Raw genomic sequence first — 19191 nt, 5'->3', positions numbered from 1 at the left:
TAATTTCTACCCAGAAGAACATCGATTCATCTGGATAACACAATTTGACACCGATTCATCAGGGATATAAGATCAAGAACCATGCAAATGGATACGAGAAAGATCCGATTGAAATTGACTTCACTCCTCCTTTCAGGTGCGTGGCTTTGTTTGAGATAATCAACAAGCATATTTGTGTCTTTGTTTTGAATTGTTCATCAACAAGCATTATGTGTTGAAATCAAACACAATGCTTCCACCGTCAAGAAGGGATTTTAAGGATATTTATGTTGTTTTTGAGCTCATGGAGTCGGATCTTCATCAAGTTATCAAGGCCAATGATGACTTGACTCGGGAACACTATCAGTTCTTTCTTTATCAGTTGTTACGAGCGCTGAAGTATATACATACAGGTAATAAGATATTTCTTCTTATTCTTTTTCGACTTTACAATCTGTCATTTGAAGATTGTATCAATTGATTTTGTGGGTGAAGCTTTTCCTATTTAGTTACTTTAATATCTTAAACTTTGTTACATGATTGAGTGGTTCGTGCTTATGTTATTAATAGAGCCCAATTGCACAAATTTTCCTTCTGAAATGCGATCTCACTTGCAGAGTCTAAACTATATAGCTGGTCATATTGTGTTTAGTAAGTACCCACTTGTTAATAAAATCTGGTGGGATTTGGATCTTTTTTGGTTGGGTCTCCGATTATTCCTTGATAGGTTAAATGTTATCAACTTTTAATGCCGATACCAAGTCAATAGTCTTGGTTGTAACGAGTTGGAAATTGTGGACTTAGAAAAGTGTTTTTGCAGGTGGTTCACATTTAGTATGCATCATGCATTAACCATATTTTTCTTTCATGGTCACGCTTCCCGTATTCATTTCTGATTGAATGTATAATGTATTGTTATGTGGAACCATAATGCAAAGGATACCAAGGAGGTTTGTGTTTGTTCACCGTAGCTCTCTAAGCATAGGTAGGAGGTTTCGTAAGCCCACTTGTTAATAAATATCTTAGAAAGAATTTCTCACATTTTGATCTTTTTTCCCGTGAATGTCGGTTTCAATTCCCTCATTGGGCCAACTATTGTTGTAGCTTGTTGTATTTGTTCTATGGGAACCTGAACTTTGTGTTGATGAGTTTATGTATCTGATGCTCAACTTTTTTGGTTGCAGCGAATGTGTTCCATCGAGATTTAAAACCGAAGAATATACTGGCAAATGCAAATTGCAAACTCAAAATTCCAATTCAGGATAAACAAGAGAAAGAAGAGTCTCCTTCAATTGGGGAATTGTGCGATTCTGGTTTAAATAGGAACCCTGAAATTCTACCTGCTGTAGAACCTGTTCAAGCTCCTCTTTCTCGTCGTCCGGCTGGCCTTGGTGGCGCTGCTCCATTGATTACTCATTTTGATGTTATACAGACACATTTTGTAAAACTATATTTACAGTGACTGAATTTTTATAGACGTTTTTTTGACATTTGAGTTCTAACCAGGTGACGCGGGTTATGGAAATATGAATTTACATATGCAAATATGAAGTTACATATGTGAATACAAATTTACATATGCAAATATGAAATTTCATAGACGTTTTTTCTGACATCTAACAGGTGACACAGGTTATGTAAATATGAATTTTCATATCTAAATATAAATTTACATAGGATGATGTCAGCTCGGTTTGTCCTTAAGTCGAAATTATAAGTAAAGATTGATGACGTCAGTCTGGTTTTTACAGGGGTATTTTGGTCTGTTTTGGCTTTAATGTTATGTTTTAAATAATAGGGAGGTTTTATGCATGTGTTCGGTTAGAGGGGGTTTTTATGCTGGTTATGTATAAACCAGGGAGATTAAACCCAAAATCTGTTTTTTGGAGGCACTCCCAGAGACTCCAGTTTTTTCTAAACTCTATTATTATGAAAACGTATGATATAAATAAGGAAACAATCTCATCTAGAGTTTCACGGAGTCTATAACTTTTCCTAAACACTATAGCTAATTACCAACAAAAAATCACATCTAGAGTTTCACAAAGTCTCCAACTTTTCCTAAACAATATAGCTAATTACGAAACAAAAAACTAAATTGCTAAAAACAATAGTTTTCACCGAAAACAATTCTCCTAAAACCATTTTGATTTGATGCGTCATCCATTGTGGAATTTAGACATTTATTCATAGTTAAGTATTCCAAAAACCACAATTTCAGCCACAATAATTACGATATATTCTAATTAAATTTATGAATTTATAATTTTTCAATACTATAATGTAATTTCCAATTTTAATATATATATATATATATATACTGAAAACGATTCTCCTAAAACCCTTTTGATTTGATGCGTCATCCACTGTGGGATTTAGACATTTATTCATAGTTAAGTATTCCAAAAACCACAATTCTAGCCACAATAATTACAATATATTCTAATTAAATTTATGAATTTATAATTTTTCAACACTATAATGTAATTTCCAATTTTAATATATATATATAATAATTACAATATATTCTAATTAAATTTATGAATTTATAATTTTTCAACACTATAATGTAATTTCCAAATTTATATATATATATTTGGGCACATGCACTGTAGCCACATTCTAAACACAGCCAATCCCATCCATCAATATGTTTCCAATCCTATAAATATAGTCTATTCTCAATTAGCAAAACGAAATAAATGAAATTTTGGGAAAAAAAAATTTTGCGAAACAAAAAAAAACGAAATATCCAAAATTTAGATCGAAATTTTTTCTCTGAAACTTCTCTTTCTCCCCTATCTCTTTTCTCTTCTCCACTCAACCACGACTCTCTCTCCAAAATTAGCCGGCTCCACCACTTCTCTCTACACCACTCTAAAATCAGGCGACTCTAGTACTATTTGCTCTCCAAAATCAGGTTTATATCCAAAATCGTAATGAAAAGTAATTTATATAAATTGATGTCCAAAATTTTATTTCTCTTTGTGAATCTTACTGATAAGTGGTTTGAAATTAACATGGCAATGTTCAGGGTTGAAGAGACTAATTACTAAATAAGGAATGGACGACTCTATATTGATTGATGAAGTTGGAGAGCAGGAAGAATATGGTTTAGGTGAGCTAATGTTTAAATTTAATTTTCGATTTCTACCTACGAATTCAATACTGTATTATTGTACCATGTTTATTATTATTATTATTTTTGACGTGGACACATTTATTTGCAGTACCTGAGCCTTCTGTGACATTTTCTTCCTCTGTTCAACCTCCGGAGTTTGAAGTGGAAGTGAAAATTGTGAAGCCACCATGTTTGGGAATGTGTTTTGAAACTCTTGTGGCTCTAAAACAATTCTATATCGATTACGGAAAATCATTTGGATTTAGTCCCGTAATTCGAAGCTCGGAAAAATCATTTTCTCGTTCAGATGAAGTTAGTAGTTGTCAAATGACTTGAGAGTGATTTGGGGTTTATAGAGATCAAAGAGGCAAAAATAAAGGTGACAAAGCTAGAAACACAAATACAGTTAAATGTGGGTGCCTTGCTTCAATAAGGGTGACAAAGCAAAATAGTGGAATCTGGAAAGTGGTGAAATTTAGTTGCGAGCACAATCACAACTTGGTTAGTCCAGCAAAAAGGATGGGTATGCTTATTAATAGAAATATGCTTACTGCAGCTAAGATGTTGATTGACTCATTTCGTGATGATGGTGTACCTGTGAATAAAGTTGTTGATATACTTGACGGAGTACAAAATGGTTTTGATGATAGGGATTGTTGGAACCATTTGGTCCCCTCGAAAGAATACAAGAAACTAGTGAGACGCGATGCTACCGCGGTGCTTCATTTTTTCAAGAAGAAAAGTATAGAGGATCCTAATTTTTTTTTATGCAATACACATATATTATGAAGCAAGGGCCATTAATTTTATCTGGGTAGATGGTCGGTCGCGTACACAATTTCAATATTTTGGTGACGTGGTTTTCTTTGACACCACATATCGTAAGAATGTATATGAAATGCCATTCACCCCATTTACTAGAGTTAACCACCATATGCAATCAATCCAATTTGGTTGTGTATTGCTTTTGGATGAAATAGAAGATTCTTTTCAGTGGGTTTTTGAGACTTGGCTTGGAGCTATGGGCGGACATGCCCCATCTGCAATTATCACAGATCAAGATAGAGCTATGACTCTAGCTGTTGGTACGGTATTCTCTAATACTCGACACAGATTCTGCCTATGGCACATTATGAAGAAGTTCCCTGAAAAACTTCTAAATTATTATTACAGGAGGTCAAAATTCAAAAAAGAATTCAAACACTGTATTCAACAAATATTTATTTATGATGTGTTTGAAAGGAGGTGGGCTGAATTGATGTCTAGTCTTAAGTTGGAGGAGAATGAATGGCTTTAAGAGATATACAAGATTCGACACAAATGGGCTCCAGTTTATCACTTGGATACTTTTTATGTCGGCACTTCAACTACCGGACATTCTGAAAGCATGAATTCTGTTTACAAGAACTTTTTCACATCTATGACAACTCTTAGAGAGTTTGTAGTGAAGAATGATATATGCACTTGTTTTCTAGTAAAAAGTTCAAAAATTTAAAAAAAATATATATATATATATATATATATATATATATATATATATATATATATATATATAAAGTTATGCTATACACTTAGGAATATTTGTATTGTTTTCTTTCTCTATACTTTTAATAATCTAGAAGTCTCACGTTAGCTTTTGCATTAGAATAGTTTTTAGAAACTTAGGTTAATATGTAGGTAATAATCATTGAATCTTTCTATAAATATATTATATGAGTATCTATGATTGTTTGACAGTAAGTTTCTGAAATTTAGGCTATAGTACTTTTTCTACAAATATTGTGAGAATATAGCCTAAAACCTTATATGAGTAAAATATTTGAGAAATGACACAAAGGAGAAGTAAATTCTGGATAGAAAAATCACACGTCCACTTGCTTGATCACTGTACCATATCTTAAGCGAGAATTTAGGCCTTCTTTGGATCGATATAGCCAAAAATTCAAACCTATGAATTATTTTTCGCTAGTCGCCCCTCTGAGTCTTTCTTTAGCCTTTCATAAACCACAATTCCTTTACCATTTTACAAAAACAAAACAAAATAAAAAATCAACCTACCCATTTTAGAACGAGTCTGAGAAGAGCAAAGAGAAGAAAAGAGAATAGAAAAACCTGTGTAAACAAAAATCAAAGGGAATTCCTAGTAGTTTAAGGCCTTGTTGCATATGGTTAATGCAATCGCACTCGACGAAACGAGATTGGTTAGAACTTCATTTTTGGTCACTTATTCTAATTTCTCATATTTGCTTGAGGACAAGCAAAATGATATTTGGGGGTGGTTTGATAAGAGCCCAAAACTGTAGTTTTAACCCCTTTAACAATATCGCTTTTGACCAATTATGTGATTAATAAGTAAGAGTTAGTACTGTTATCGTGTTCTTGTGTATTTCAGGCATTGGAGTCCAATATGTGCAGAAATGCGTCGCTTTTGTGAGATAATAGTGCAAGGGTTGGTTGCTAAGAAGTTCTATGATAAAAGGCCAAGATTCAAGGAGAAAAAGCCTTTTTAAATCCCGGTCAAAGCTGAAAAGTCAAAATTAACGCGGGCAGAAACAACACACAAAAGTCAACAGAACTTCCGAAGGCCGTATCTTTGGACTCAGACCTCGGAATTGGGCCTACTTTATGTCAAAACGACCGGCTTGGAAAGAGATTTTCAATGGTCCCAGATTTTACCCAATTAGAGGAGCAAAAATAGACGAAAAGGCTGTTGAAGTCAAATCCAGTTGAAAAGCCCTTTGTGGACTAAAGTACTGAGGTTTTGGGCTCAATTTTTCCGCCCCAAAACAGGCTCCTCAGCCCATGCACGATTTTGTGGATATGGTCTCCTCCATTTAACAAACAAAGGCTTAGCTCTTAAGCAATTCTAGATATAGTTCAGAAAATAGTTTTTTTTATTGAATTTTTACTTGGAGATTGAAATAATTTTAGTTTAGACTTCATTTTAATTAGTGATTACTTGTTTTTAATTCAGTTTTTTGAATCATTAGATTATTATTCATTAGATCAATAAAGTTAGTTAGTTATTCATAAATCTAGTTTTAGTTCATTAAATCACTTAGATCTCAATTCAGTTATTTAGTTATTAATCATTACTTAGTTTTGAATTCAGTTTTGAATCCTTGATTAGATCTATATATTAAATTTATAATCTTTTTATCATGTCTTGTTATTATTTATATATTAATGATAGTATAATGATTCAAGGCTAAAACCTCTATTAGAGGGGTTTGAAGAAGCCTCGATGAAAACTTGATTGTTGTTAACGTAGAATAGTTCGTAATATTCTATTTCATTCTAGAAAGTAATTGGTTTACCATGAGAATGAGTTTGATTTCTTTACATGCTAGTTGCTAGTTGGTAGATATTACCATGAACAATTAGGGATTAGAAACACCTAATTGTTATGTGAAAGCTTTACAATTCGGATTATGATATTTCTTCGTTAGTTTATTAAGTCGAATCAAGGTGGAATCAAATTCCCCTAATTCATTATCATATTGTCAATTTAGTATTTCTATAGTTGAATTATCGTATCTTGATTAGTTGAATTACCATAGTAGTATAATTTCCATTGTTACTCTCATTGACTTTAATAGAACTGATAATCTTAGTTAACGTGAATTCTAAAGAACTATGAGTGAAACGAATTCTCTACTCCACTTATTGCAATAGCATCGAGAGTAGAAAACTTTGATAATATTAAACAAGAAATAGTTTTAGTTTTACTTACGTTTGAGTCTCGTTACTTATTCGTAGGTACAACTATCGTTTTCCCTTTTATCACACACGCTAAAATTTCCCAATTAAAAACTCCATAACATTCATATCCTCAAAATTCAAAATTAACACCAAATTCCCATATCATATAAAACCCCAATTAAATAAAACAAAATTAAATTTAAAAAAACTTGACAACAATTAAGATGTTACTAACTTCCAAAAGTGTCGTTGGCCATGCAAAGGAAATTGAGTCCCTCAGATCGAAGCATATGAAAAATATACTGATCTTGTGAAAACAGTACGTTAATAATTAAAGAGAGAAGTTGATTAAAGATTGAGAAATATAGAAATTAAGAGAGTGAACTATCAGCTTGAAATTTACCTCGAAAGAAGCACAAACCGAAAGAGAGAACCCACTCGTGATAGTCACCGAATTTTGGAGAGAAGAAGAGAAGAGTGTTTCACTGGAGAAGATCGATCTAATTTTGAAGAAGAAGGTTTCAGAGAGAAATCGATCGATTTTTTGTTTCTTTCGATTTTTTTGTTTTTTTTCCCACAGTTTCGTTTATTTCGTATTGCTAATTGAGAATAGACTATATCCGTAGGATTGGAAACAGATCGATGGATGGGATTGGCTGTGTCTAGAATGTGGCTACAGTGCATGTGCCTCTATCCCTCCCCTATATATATATATATATATATATAGACAAAATAATGAGATTCAATTAAAGTGGACGTTGGGCTTAAATAAATTATATACTAAACCAAAAACAAATTACATGTGGAAAATGAAATTATACAAAAAATAACATCACAAAATATATAATAGAAAATGAAAAAAAAAACCCTGCAAACCAATAATGACAAATATTTAAAATATATATAATACTGCATGAAACTAACATCAAAGAACAATTGACGGGGAACTGAAAACTGGATGCAAATGCATCAAACTAACCTCAAATAATATTTAACGGAAAATTAGAAATTAGAAGCAAATGCAAGAATTAAACTAATCTTAAAAAATAATTAATAGAAAATCGGAATATGGATACAACTATATTAAACTAGCTTCAGAGAGGTACAAACTCTACCCTTTTATGCTTAATTCCAAAAAATCTTGCCCCCTCAAAGGTTGATGAATTCAGGCCTATTGTTTGTTATAATACTATCTATAAATGTGTTACTAAAATTCTTACAAGTAGGATGAAGGAATGTATTACCTTTTTAATCTTTGGAGCTCAGTCTGCCTTTGTACCAGGCAGAAACATTCAAGATAACCTCATTCTTGCCCATGAACTCATTAGAGGTTACTCAAGGAAACATGGCTTTAGAAACTATGCTATCAAGATTGACATCAGGAAAACTTTTGATTCAGTCAACTGGAAGGCTATGGAAATGATCTTGCATAGATTTGGATTCCCTCTACTCTTTATATAATGGCTTACAATGTGCTATAGCTCTCCATCCTATTCCATTATCATAAATGGCACTTCTGAAGGTTTCTTTGAAGGGGGAAAAGGTTTGCGACAAGGTGACCCTATATCACCATATCTATTTGTCCTTGTTATGGAGATCTTGGCAGGACTTCTTAGTCAAGCTCTCAATCTTGGGCAGATTCATCCCCACTCAAAATGCTAAAAAGCAAAGTATCTCTCATTTTTTTTTGCGGATGATGCCCTATTATTTTGCAAAGGAGACATGGAATCTATTCTAGCTATGAAGGAGATACTGCTGAAATTCTCTCAAGTCACAGGCCTGAATATTAACTCTACAAAATCCACATTACTAGCTGGTTGTGTGTCTCAATAGGCAAGAGAAGACTTAGCTAATGCAATGGACATCCCTATCATCTCGCCTCCTATCTCCTATCTAGGCCTTCCCCTGACATCATCAAGGCTAGGAATAAGAGATTGTCTCCCTTTGGTGGAAAGATTAACATCCAGAATCTCAAACTGGAAGAACAAAACTCTGTCAAGAGCTGGTAGACTTGAACTCATCCAATCTGTTCTTTCTTCCTTTCAGGTGTATTGGTAAAAAACCTTTGTGTTGCTTCCTAAGAAAATTCTTGATAAGGTATCCAAGATATGCAATAGATTCCTTTGGTCTGGTCCTTGTATGGCAAATAAAATGCATCATGCAAGTCATGAGGTACTAAGATATTCAAAAGAGCAGGGTGGTTTGGGCATGATAGATGCACGAACGTGGAACAAGGTTGCATATTGTGGATTGGTATATAGAATTGCAGTGAAAGAGGACTCTTTGTGGGCCAACTGGACATGAAGTTAGCAGATAAAAAAACACTATTTCTAGACTATGAAAACTCCATCTAGCTGCTCTTGGGTTTGACGAGAAATTCTAAAGCATAGGAATATAGCCAGAAATCATATCAAATATATTGTTGCAGATGGCACTAATATGTTGTTCTGGCATGATCCATAGTGCTCAAGCAAACCTCTGTGGGAGATACCTGAAGCAAGAAACCTTTTCAACCTTAATGAGGTGATAAACATTAAAATTGATCCTTAATTATCTATAGAAGAACAAAAACAAATAATGATCAATTTTCTTATCAATATTATTCCTACTCTTAATTCATTATGCAATATAGAGAGTCAGGATTCGTTCCACTCTTAATTGTTAAGAACTTAGAATTCTACTAGAAATCACGGTGAGAACAATGAGAGTAGTATTGTGATTTATTTAAACTAAAACTAATTATAAATTAATTAAACTAACAATGCAATAAAAAAATTATAAATTAAACTAATTTAAACTAAACAATTAAAATGTGAATTTAATGAATAGGAAGAGCAGACATTTGATGGGCTCCAAAAGAGATGTCACCTCACATGGGTTGGGAGCTGGGTCAAGGTAAGAGTATCATGCTTTGGCAAGATGATTGGGTAGGAATTGCAATAGCAGACAGAGTACAAGGCATCAACTGGAGAGACTTTAAGGCCACTGTTGCTGACATCATAACTGATAACAATTGGCATATTCCAGCTCGAGTGCACCAAGTTTTTGAAAGAATGGGAATAGATCTAAATACACTCCAACCTGCAACTGGCGAAACAACTGATAACAAGATCTGGAAACCAGCAAAGGATGGGAAGTTCTTAGTGAAAGAGGCTTTTGATGCTATTAGGAAAAAAGAACAAAAGGTCCATTGGAACAAATGGGTTTGGAACAAGACTACACCCGAGAACATCAGCGTTAGTATGGAAACTTCTACAAAATGCAGTGCCCACTGATGACAAGGTCAAGAAGAAGGGAATACACATGGCTTCTCGATGTCGACTTTGTCAGAAAGAGGAAGAATGTGTTAACCATATAATCTGGGAATGTGTAGCAGTAAAGGAATTATGGGGCTGGCTCGCTGATGTCTTCAAGGTAAGGGCTTCGTTGAACTTGTAGGAAGTGATATCGGCCCCAAAGCTTCTTAGTCCCATCAGAAAATAACTATGGAATGCAGGAGCTGCGCACCTAATGGCACAAATATGGAAAATTAGGAACCATATTCTATTTGATGAGAAGAAGATGAATATTATTCTTATCAAGTATGAAGTGATCAAAGGAGTTCAAGCTGCAGGGTTGGTTGCTACTGGGCACATGTTTAATTCAGGAGAAGATTTGGAAGTTCTTTACTCTCTTAATATTAGAGGCATCCCTAAGCCACCATGTTGCTCAAAAGAAGTCTATTGGAAGCTAGCTCCCCTAACCTGACATTGTCAAAGCCAATACTGATGGCTCATCTAGGGGGAACCAAGGGAATGGGGGTGTGGGAATTATATTTCGAGATCATAACTGTCAAGTATTGGGGGTTATGGCTTCTGGTCTAGGAGTTACCACCAGTTTCAAAGCTAAATGTGAAGCAATTGTTATGGTGGTGGAGACAACAGTATCAAAAGGTTAGAGAAGATTATGGATTGAATCACATTCACAACCTGCCATCCTAGCATTCAGCAAGGGGAACATTACATGGACTGTTAAAGCTAGATGGTTACGAGCAACTTAGAAGATGGTTTCTTGGAAACTCTCTCATATCTATTGTGAAGCTAACTTTGGAGCTGATACAACATCAAAGAAGGGCTCATCTATGCAACGAGGAACATCCTGTTGGAGCTGCACCAAGCCAGACTTCATCAGATCCTTAGAAAATGCTCATAGGACCTACTACCAGTTTAATTAGCTATGGTCATGTACCACCCTAAGTTGTAAGCTCTTATATCTCCTATAACATTATTATTATATTAATAATATATGCTTACTTGTGTGCCAAAAAAAGAACATAGCAGAAGGATTAATCCATCTATGTGAAGCTATGATTATTCTAACTAGTTTCTCATATTTTAATCTTAACCTTTATTAATCTACACAAGGTAAAACAACAAAAGTCACAATTTTTATTGATCCCTAACCAATCCTAGCAACCTCTGTACTAAGATATGATTAGCATAAGAGAAATTCTCCACAAATCTCTTTGTGGAGTTTCCTTTCTCTAGTTCAACTTCTATAATCTCTATCTCTAGACAACTATAGAACTTGAACTTGAAGCACATAAGACAATAAGAAAACTAATGAAGAACAATCATAACCCTCACATAGACTTCATAAAACTCCTCTAATGGAGTTTTTAGCCTAGTTTCATTGGGTTCATTAACAATAAACAATAATAAGAAGACATAATTAAATTAAATTAAACTTATATTAATAAAACTAATGTTGTAATGGAGTTTGAGGAAAGAACATTAAACCATAATTACTCTAAACTAATTGGGGAGAGAGAGAAAAAAAAAACCCTAATTTACAACGAAACTAAAGAGGGGAGTAGTCTATATTTGTTTATCCTTAACCCTCTTTATATAGGAGATGGTTAGGTTTACAATTTCGTGCATGGGCTTTTAGGCTAAGTTATGGACCCATAAATCAAGTCCATAACCCAATTGGTTGAATCCAAGACTTCAAATTCTGGTCGTGTTATTGTAGCGCGCGTTTTCACTGACTTATATTACTCTAATCAAGTCAAGGCCTAGAGACCATTGGAGAGGCCTTTCTGAGCCGATCATTTTGATATAAAATGGACCCAAATCTGAGGCTTGCGTTCAAAGATATGGCCTTTTGAAGTTCTGTTGACTTTTCTTCAGCTCTCTAATCCGGGTTGACTTTCACTTAACAGTTTTGACTTGGGCTTTTTAAGGGCTTTTTCTCTATGAAACTTGGGCTTTCTTTATGGAACTTCCATAGCAATCACTTTAGCTCATTTTAGCGCCTAATTAGTAACGAATTGACATTTGTTCAACTTCGAAGCCTGAAATATTCAAAAACACGTAATTAGTGATAAACCTATATTATTAATAACATAATTGGCTAAATAGAAATACTATTAAAGGGTTGAAACTATATTTTTGGGCTCTTATCAAACCACCCCCAAACAACATTTTGCTTGTTCTCAAGCAAATATGTGAAATTAAAATAAGTTGCCAAAAATGTATTTTTAACTGGTCTTCTTTTGCTGAGTGCGACTGCATTGACCATTTGCAATAAGGCCTTAAACCACTAAGAATTTCCTATTGGATGAGTTATAGCCTCGTGAGATTTTTCTAGAGAAGGTACTCACAAACTTCATTTATACTACAACGACTAAGAAACAAAATTAATTGTTTCCTAATTTTAAATCTGAATCTATACATCTCAATAGTATTTAAACAAGGATGATCATTCTAAAACTTAAACTAATACATGCATAATAATCAAATCATCTTAAGATAAATAACTATACAATGAGCTATGATATGAAATGCAATGGCAGGTCTGTTTCTGAAACTTTTGGGTAGCATGCCTAAGTAGGTTCTCACATGGAATGTGTCGAAACACATAACACTTTGATTTTTCCACTCAAGTTTGCTAACTCCAGTGTGCAGTGGGCACACGATTCCTCACAATCTCAATGACAATCTAAGGAAGCCGAGGTCGATCAAACACATCTACCACTTACTATCACACCAAATTATTCCTAATTGAGCTAGATGTCTTTATTAGATGATACGGGGCGTAGGTATTAGTTAAAGAATGAAGGAAATGGATATTCAAAAAGACAAGTCTGAAAAAATAGGGTTTTCATATTATGTAACTAGAAAAAACTTTGTTCTTTTGCTTCTACACTTTTTGCTCCATACTTAGCCCTTATTTTGGCTTTTGACTCCTTTTGATTCTATTTTTTGGAGTTCTAACTTTTATTTTTTCTTTTCTTTTATTTTTCTATTTCTTTTGAAGTAACTAACTAATTTTTGTTTACACATGTTTTTCTCTTCTCTTTTCTTCTCTTTTCTTCACTCATCCTATTTCTCAGACTTATCTAGATAGGTAGGCTGATTTTTTTTTTAATTTTTTAATTTGTTTTATTGGGTAAAGAATTTGTGGTCTGTGAAAAGGCTAATGAAAGGCTCAATGGGGCAACTAGCGGATAATAAATTTCATATAAGTGTGAATTTCTAGCTATATCGATCCAAAGAGGGCCTAAATTCTCGCTTAGGATGTGTGGTGATCAAGCAAGTAGATATGTGATTTCTCTACTCGGAATTTACTTCTCCCTTGTGTCATCACTAAGATATTAATTCATATGGGCTTTTTGGCTAGATGCTCACAATATATGTATTAAGTACTCTAACTTAGGTATCAGAAAAATAATGCCAAGTACAATCATAGATGCTCATGAAAAAATGCAATGACTATTACCTACATATTAATCTAAGTTTCAAAAATTAAATCCTAATTCAAGTACTACGTGATATTTTTAGACTAATATCATAATAGAGAAGGGAACAATACCATTATCACTAAGTGCCTAGTATAAACAATATTTATGATTTTTAATATTTTATAAAGAAAAGTGTGTAATTTACATCCTAAAAGTGCCTAATTTTTGGAAATGTTTCTATCCCACCCCCAAACAATCAAATACTTTGTCCTCAAAGTGTAAAGAGATAGGAAAGAATTTACCATAGAAACGTGGTAAAAATTGGCAGTACCTGTAACAAAAATATTATAAAGAAGATATGATAACATGAAACACAATTAAACTGTTACGTACGAACTAACATGGACTCTACTAGAGTAAACATGACAGGCAAATGGTGGAAAAAAGATTTGAAATGAAATACCAAAATATGCCACCCCCAAACAAAATTTGGAAGCTCTTTTTAAGATTGAAAATTTTTGTGGCCTATACTCCAGAAAGGTGGTAAGTTACAAAAAATTATATGGGTCTTTTTAAGTCAGATTCCCTAGACTTAATGTGATATATATGTATTAATATGCAGTTTACCATATATTAATAATCTAAATAATTATGGATCTTTCCTTAAATAGTTAACACGGAAAACACCATCAAATAGAATTAAGCATCAAGATTTCCTATGACGTGGCTTAGTGGAATGAGAGCGAAGCCTGAAAGATCTAAAACCTAATCGACCATACAATTTCTTCTTTTTCCTCCTATGAAAAGGATGCCAAGTTAATGAGCGTGAGAAAATGGATGGTTTTGGAAAATACTTGGGATGTGGATAAGCTTTAGAAGGAAGGAATGGAAAAAATGAAAAAGTGTCAGGTAGCTTGTCCTTGGGTGTTACTTAGCTTCTTCACCAGATGGGTTTAGAAAATCATGAAGCACAAGAGAAGCAAGAAGGTCAAGTACAAACTCAATGGTTCTTTGAAAAGGTAGATGGCAAGGAACATTCATGATGGAATGAGAATGAGTGACATGAGGATATAAGGTGGGTGAATGGTGCTCAACTAGTGTTCTTAGTTCTATATCATCACATGCCTTGAGATATGCAAGACATTCCTTAATAGGTGGGTCAGAATCACTGGGATAGAGGGTGAAATTTTTTTCTTCTGTCATGGCGTCAAAGGATGAATGGATGTCAATAGGAGGGGACTCGCGAGGTGGCAAAAAGGGTTGCAAAAGAGTCGAAGGAAATCTTCCTCGATGTTATCTACGTCTAGGGAGTAGAAATTGTGATCTTTGTCTTCTTCCATAAGAGGGGTATCGACTAGTGTGGGGACTAAAGCGTCAACCGCACTAATGTGAGATAGAAAACTCTCAATGAGCTTCACTTCTCCTTCTATAGGCAAACCTAGTTGTCCCTGCTTTTGTCTAAACATGTTAACTTCCACAGAAAAATTCCCAAAAGAAAGAATCATTTAGCCATCCCGACAATTGATTTGGGCATTAGCGATTGCCAAGAAAGGACGCCCTAAGATGATGGGAATGGAATCATGAGCAACTTCTATGTCGAGAATAACGAAGTTGGCTGGATAGTAAAAGTCTTGAACTTTAACGAGAATGTTTTCAACTACGCCCTTGGGGTACTTAATAGAATGATCGGCTAACCGCAAAGTCATTTTAGTTGGTTAAAGTTTTGTTAGACCTAGTTGTTTATATAAATAAAAAAGGAGTAAGTTAACACTCGCCCCCAGGTCTAATAGAGTAGTTGTTATGAAGTAATCTCCCAAGGTGCATTGAACAGTAGGACGACTAGGGTCCTTGTACTTAATAATTTCATTATGTTCAGATAAAAAGGGATATTGTACAATTAAGAAGGCTTCGTTGGGTATGTTGGTTTTCCTCTTCTTGGTGCACAACTCTTTTAGAAACTTAGCGTGTCCAGGTAGGCTTTTTAGAGCATCTAGAAAAGGTAGGTTTATAGTCAGATTTTTAAATACTTTCCTAATCTCATCAAAATTCTTGTCCTTTTTAGACACAATTAGTATCTGGAGATACGGTAGTTTATCTCTATATTTAGCATAAGGGTCAAAAGTATTATTAGTCTTTGCTTTATCTTTAGCCGTTTTCTATCTAAGTGTCCATATTGGAACCTCTACAGGTGTAGGATCCTCAATTTCTATGGTGGTATTTAGTAAGGTTGTACCTTTTGGTTGTGGTTGGACTGGAACTTTTACAGTTGTAGGGTCTTCAGTTTCTATGACAGTATTCGGTATGGTTTCATTTTTAGCTTCTATTTGCGGGCAATCTTCAGGCATAGTTACTTTGTTATTAACTGCTCTCCCTGAATGAAGGGTAGTGACTGCCTGTAAGTCCCTTGGGGTTATATTACCATTACACTGAATACTGTTTATTTTGAAGGCGGTGTATGTTGACTTAGGATTAGGCACTGCTTGAGTTGGAAACACGCCTGTTTGGTTATTATTTTGGTTAGGAGGCATGTCAATAACTTTTGGCACAAAGACTGCATCATCTGCATCGTTTCTTGCATCATTTTAAAGTTTTGATCATGCTGATCTTTCATAAAGTTGGAGTTTTGTTGCATAATTTGATTTTGTTTTTCCAACATGGTAACTACTACTTCGTCTGTAGATGGTTGAACTGGAATTAAAGCTTGTTGAGCGTTCATGTCTTGATGTTGATAGTTCTGGGTCATGGGCACTAAACTTCTGTTCTGGTCACTTAAGTTTCCTTGTCCTTAAGGTTAAGTTAACTGGTTGAAGTTTGATGGTTGTGGTGGTGGTTGTGCATAGACAAGATGACAATAGAGGTTGGAATGCTCAAGACTAAAACAGACATTACAACGAGTAGAGTTAATGTTCAAGACTAGAGTGGGTTGTTGTTGAACAGAGAGGACATCTACCTTTTTAATGAGGGCATCGATAAGAGTTTTAAGCTTTGGATTAGGTTTAACCTCAAAAGAAGCAGGAGTGGAGTGGGAAGAGTCGTTACCTCCCAATTGTTGTTCCTTTTAGATTGATCTTCTAAGAATTTATAAACTTCCAAGGCTCCTTTACTAAAAAAACTACCCCCATTCATGATATCTAGAACCTCTTTATGATAATGTGAAAGCCCCTTGAAGAAGGCCCGAACAAGCGTGTCTTTCGCAAGATTATGATGCGGGCATTCAATGAGAAGATCAGTGAAACGATTCCAGGCCTTTGAAAAGGATTCATGAAGATTCTAGTGGAAGAAATGAATCTTTTGAAGTATTTCATCTATCTTCAATGGTGGGTAAAACTGTTCCATGAACAATTGAACAAGATTAGCCCATGAGTCCACAGAGTTTGGCGTTTGGGCAGTTAACCAAGATGCCGCCTTGTTGGCTAGGGTGAATGGAAACACCCTAAGTTTAACTTGATCCAGACTTACTCTAGGATGATGGAATGTAGTGAGAACTTGTTCTATCCTACGCATATGTTGATAAGGCTTCTCGTGGTCTAAATTATGGAAAATCGGTAACAAGTTAAATATATTCGGGGGAATTCGAAAATCTCCTACTAGGTCTGCAAGAACGATGCACGACTTAAGGCCATCATTTAGTGCTTTATAAAAATAAGAGAGAGGAGTCTCTAGTTCTTTATCCATTGATACAGGTGTAGTGTGTGAAATTCTAGATAGGCGTGTGGTATTTTGTCTATGAAAAACAAGCCTGATTATATTAGAATTAAAACTCCTCTGGTAGAAGAAACGAGGAGTGGAAGAAGGAGTACCTGAATGCCTCCTTGCTACGCGTATGAATAACGTCTTTGATACGCAATCTCAGTGTATTGAAGAATTCAGAACACTGAATATAAAATAATTTGAACAAAAATATGACCTGTAACTAACTTAGAAATCGGGCTTTTCTTCAGAGGGGCACGAGCACGCTCAAGGTACTGTTTTAAAAAAAAAATTCCAGTAACAAGAGGGCGGGCGTGCTCAGAAATAGACTTATTAGGGGCGCGGGCGCGCTCCATGTATTATGTTGAAAAAAAATTTCGAGGAGTAAAAATCCTATTTTTACTGAAAAATAAACAACAATAAACACAGTGAGAACACAAATAATCGGGTGGGTAGAGAATGGAGGATTGCCCCTTGGATTCAAGCAATTGAATTTTTGTCTTGAACGAGTTTAAGATGGCAGCGGTGCCATTTGATAAAAGTTAAAATTGACCCTTAATTATCTATAGAAGAACACAAACAACTAATGATCAATTTTCTTATTAATATTAATCCTACTCTTAATTCATTATACAATATAGAGAGTCAGGATTCGTTCCACTCTTAATCGTTAAGATCATAGAATTCTACAAGAAATCACGGTGAGAACAATGAGGTAGTATTGTGATTTATTTAAACTAAAACTAATTATAAATTAATTAAACTAACAATGCAATAAACTAATTATAAATTAAACTAATTTAAACTAAGCAATTAAAAGGTGAATTTTGTGCATGGGCTTTTAGGCTAGGTTATGGACCCATAAATCAAGTCAATAACCCAATTGGTTGAATCCAAGACTTCAAATTCTGGTCGTGTTACTGTAGCGCGCAATTTCACTAATTTATACTACTCTGATTGAGTCAAGGCCTAGACCATTGGAAAAGGGCTTTCTGAAACGGTCGATTTGATATAAAATGGGCCCATATCTGAGGCCTGAGTCCAAAGATATAGCCTTTTGAAGTTCTGTTGACTTTTCTTCAGCTCTCTAATCCAGTTTGACTTTTACTTAACAGTTTTGACTTGGGCTTTTTAAGGGATTTTTTTCCATGAAACTTGGGCTTTCTTTATGGAACTTCCCTAGCAATCACTTTAGCTTATTTTAGCGCCTAATTAGTAATAAATTGACATTTATTCAACTCCGAAGCCTGAAATACTAAAAAATATGTAATTAGTGATAAACCTATATCATTAATAACATAATTGGCTAAATAGAAATACTATTAAAGGGTTTAAACTACAGTTTTGGGCTCTTATCTTGAGGCAACGAAAGTTAGTGATGTTATGGTATAAAGAGCTTGGTCTTCTGCGATAACTTCACTCCGAGAAGGCCATATCAAAAGTCTTATTTTAGGGACTGAAGTTAATGGCTATGTTGAGAAGGATGAAATGGTATGGGTTCCTAGCACTTCTGGAGGCTTCACATGGAAATCGACATATGCAGTGTTGAGGAAAGAACGCACAAAGGTAAAATGGTATAGAGTGGTATGGGGAAAACTCTCTATACCAAAACACTCATTCACTTTGTGGCAGCTACTCTCCAATTGTCTCCCCACGCAAGATAGACTGATACAAAAGAAGGTGTTGCAACAATCTGAATGCAGCTTATGCAATGCTTGGTCTGAACATTCCAATCATTTATATTTTGATTGCCAATATTCTAAACAAGTCTGGGAACAGGTGAAGAATAGACTTGGGATAGGAGGGACTATGAAGGGATCCACTGCTGAATGGTATGATATATTCAGACTTTGTAGAATTAACTTTATCAATGTTGATATCTATAAAGCATCTATAGGAGAAACTTTTCATGAAATTTGGTGTGAGAGAAACAGACGGAAGAAAAAGAATCTAAAACTTTCTGCGTGGCAGTTGAGTT

The 19191-nt window shown here is 34.6% G+C and overlaps 1 protein-coding gene across 1 annotated transcript; it reads left to right on the top strand.

The window, feature by feature from the left end:
• Window positions 1–1524, top strand: LOC147516083 (mitogen-activated protein kinase 20-like). The gene is made up of 2 exons (XM_086594541.1): window positions 1–392; window positions 1164–1524. Exons 1-2 carry the CDS (start codon window positions 230–232, stop codon window positions 1439–1441), a joined length of 441 nt encoding a protein of 146 aa, XP_086450667.1. The 5' UTR covers window positions 1–229; the 3' UTR covers window positions 1442–1524.
• The last annotated feature ends 17667 nt before the right edge of the window (window positions 1525–19191 follow it).

The sequence above is a fragment of the Coptis chinensis genome, chromosome 2, assembly GCF_015680905.1.
Source record: "Coptis chinensis isolate HL-2020 chromosome 2, ASM1568090v1, whole genome shotgun sequence".
Classification (NCBI taxonomy): domain Eukaryota; kingdom Viridiplantae; phylum Streptophyta; class Magnoliopsida; order Ranunculales; family Ranunculaceae; genus Coptis; species Coptis chinensis.
This window is presented reverse-complemented; position numbering and strand designations above follow the sequence as displayed.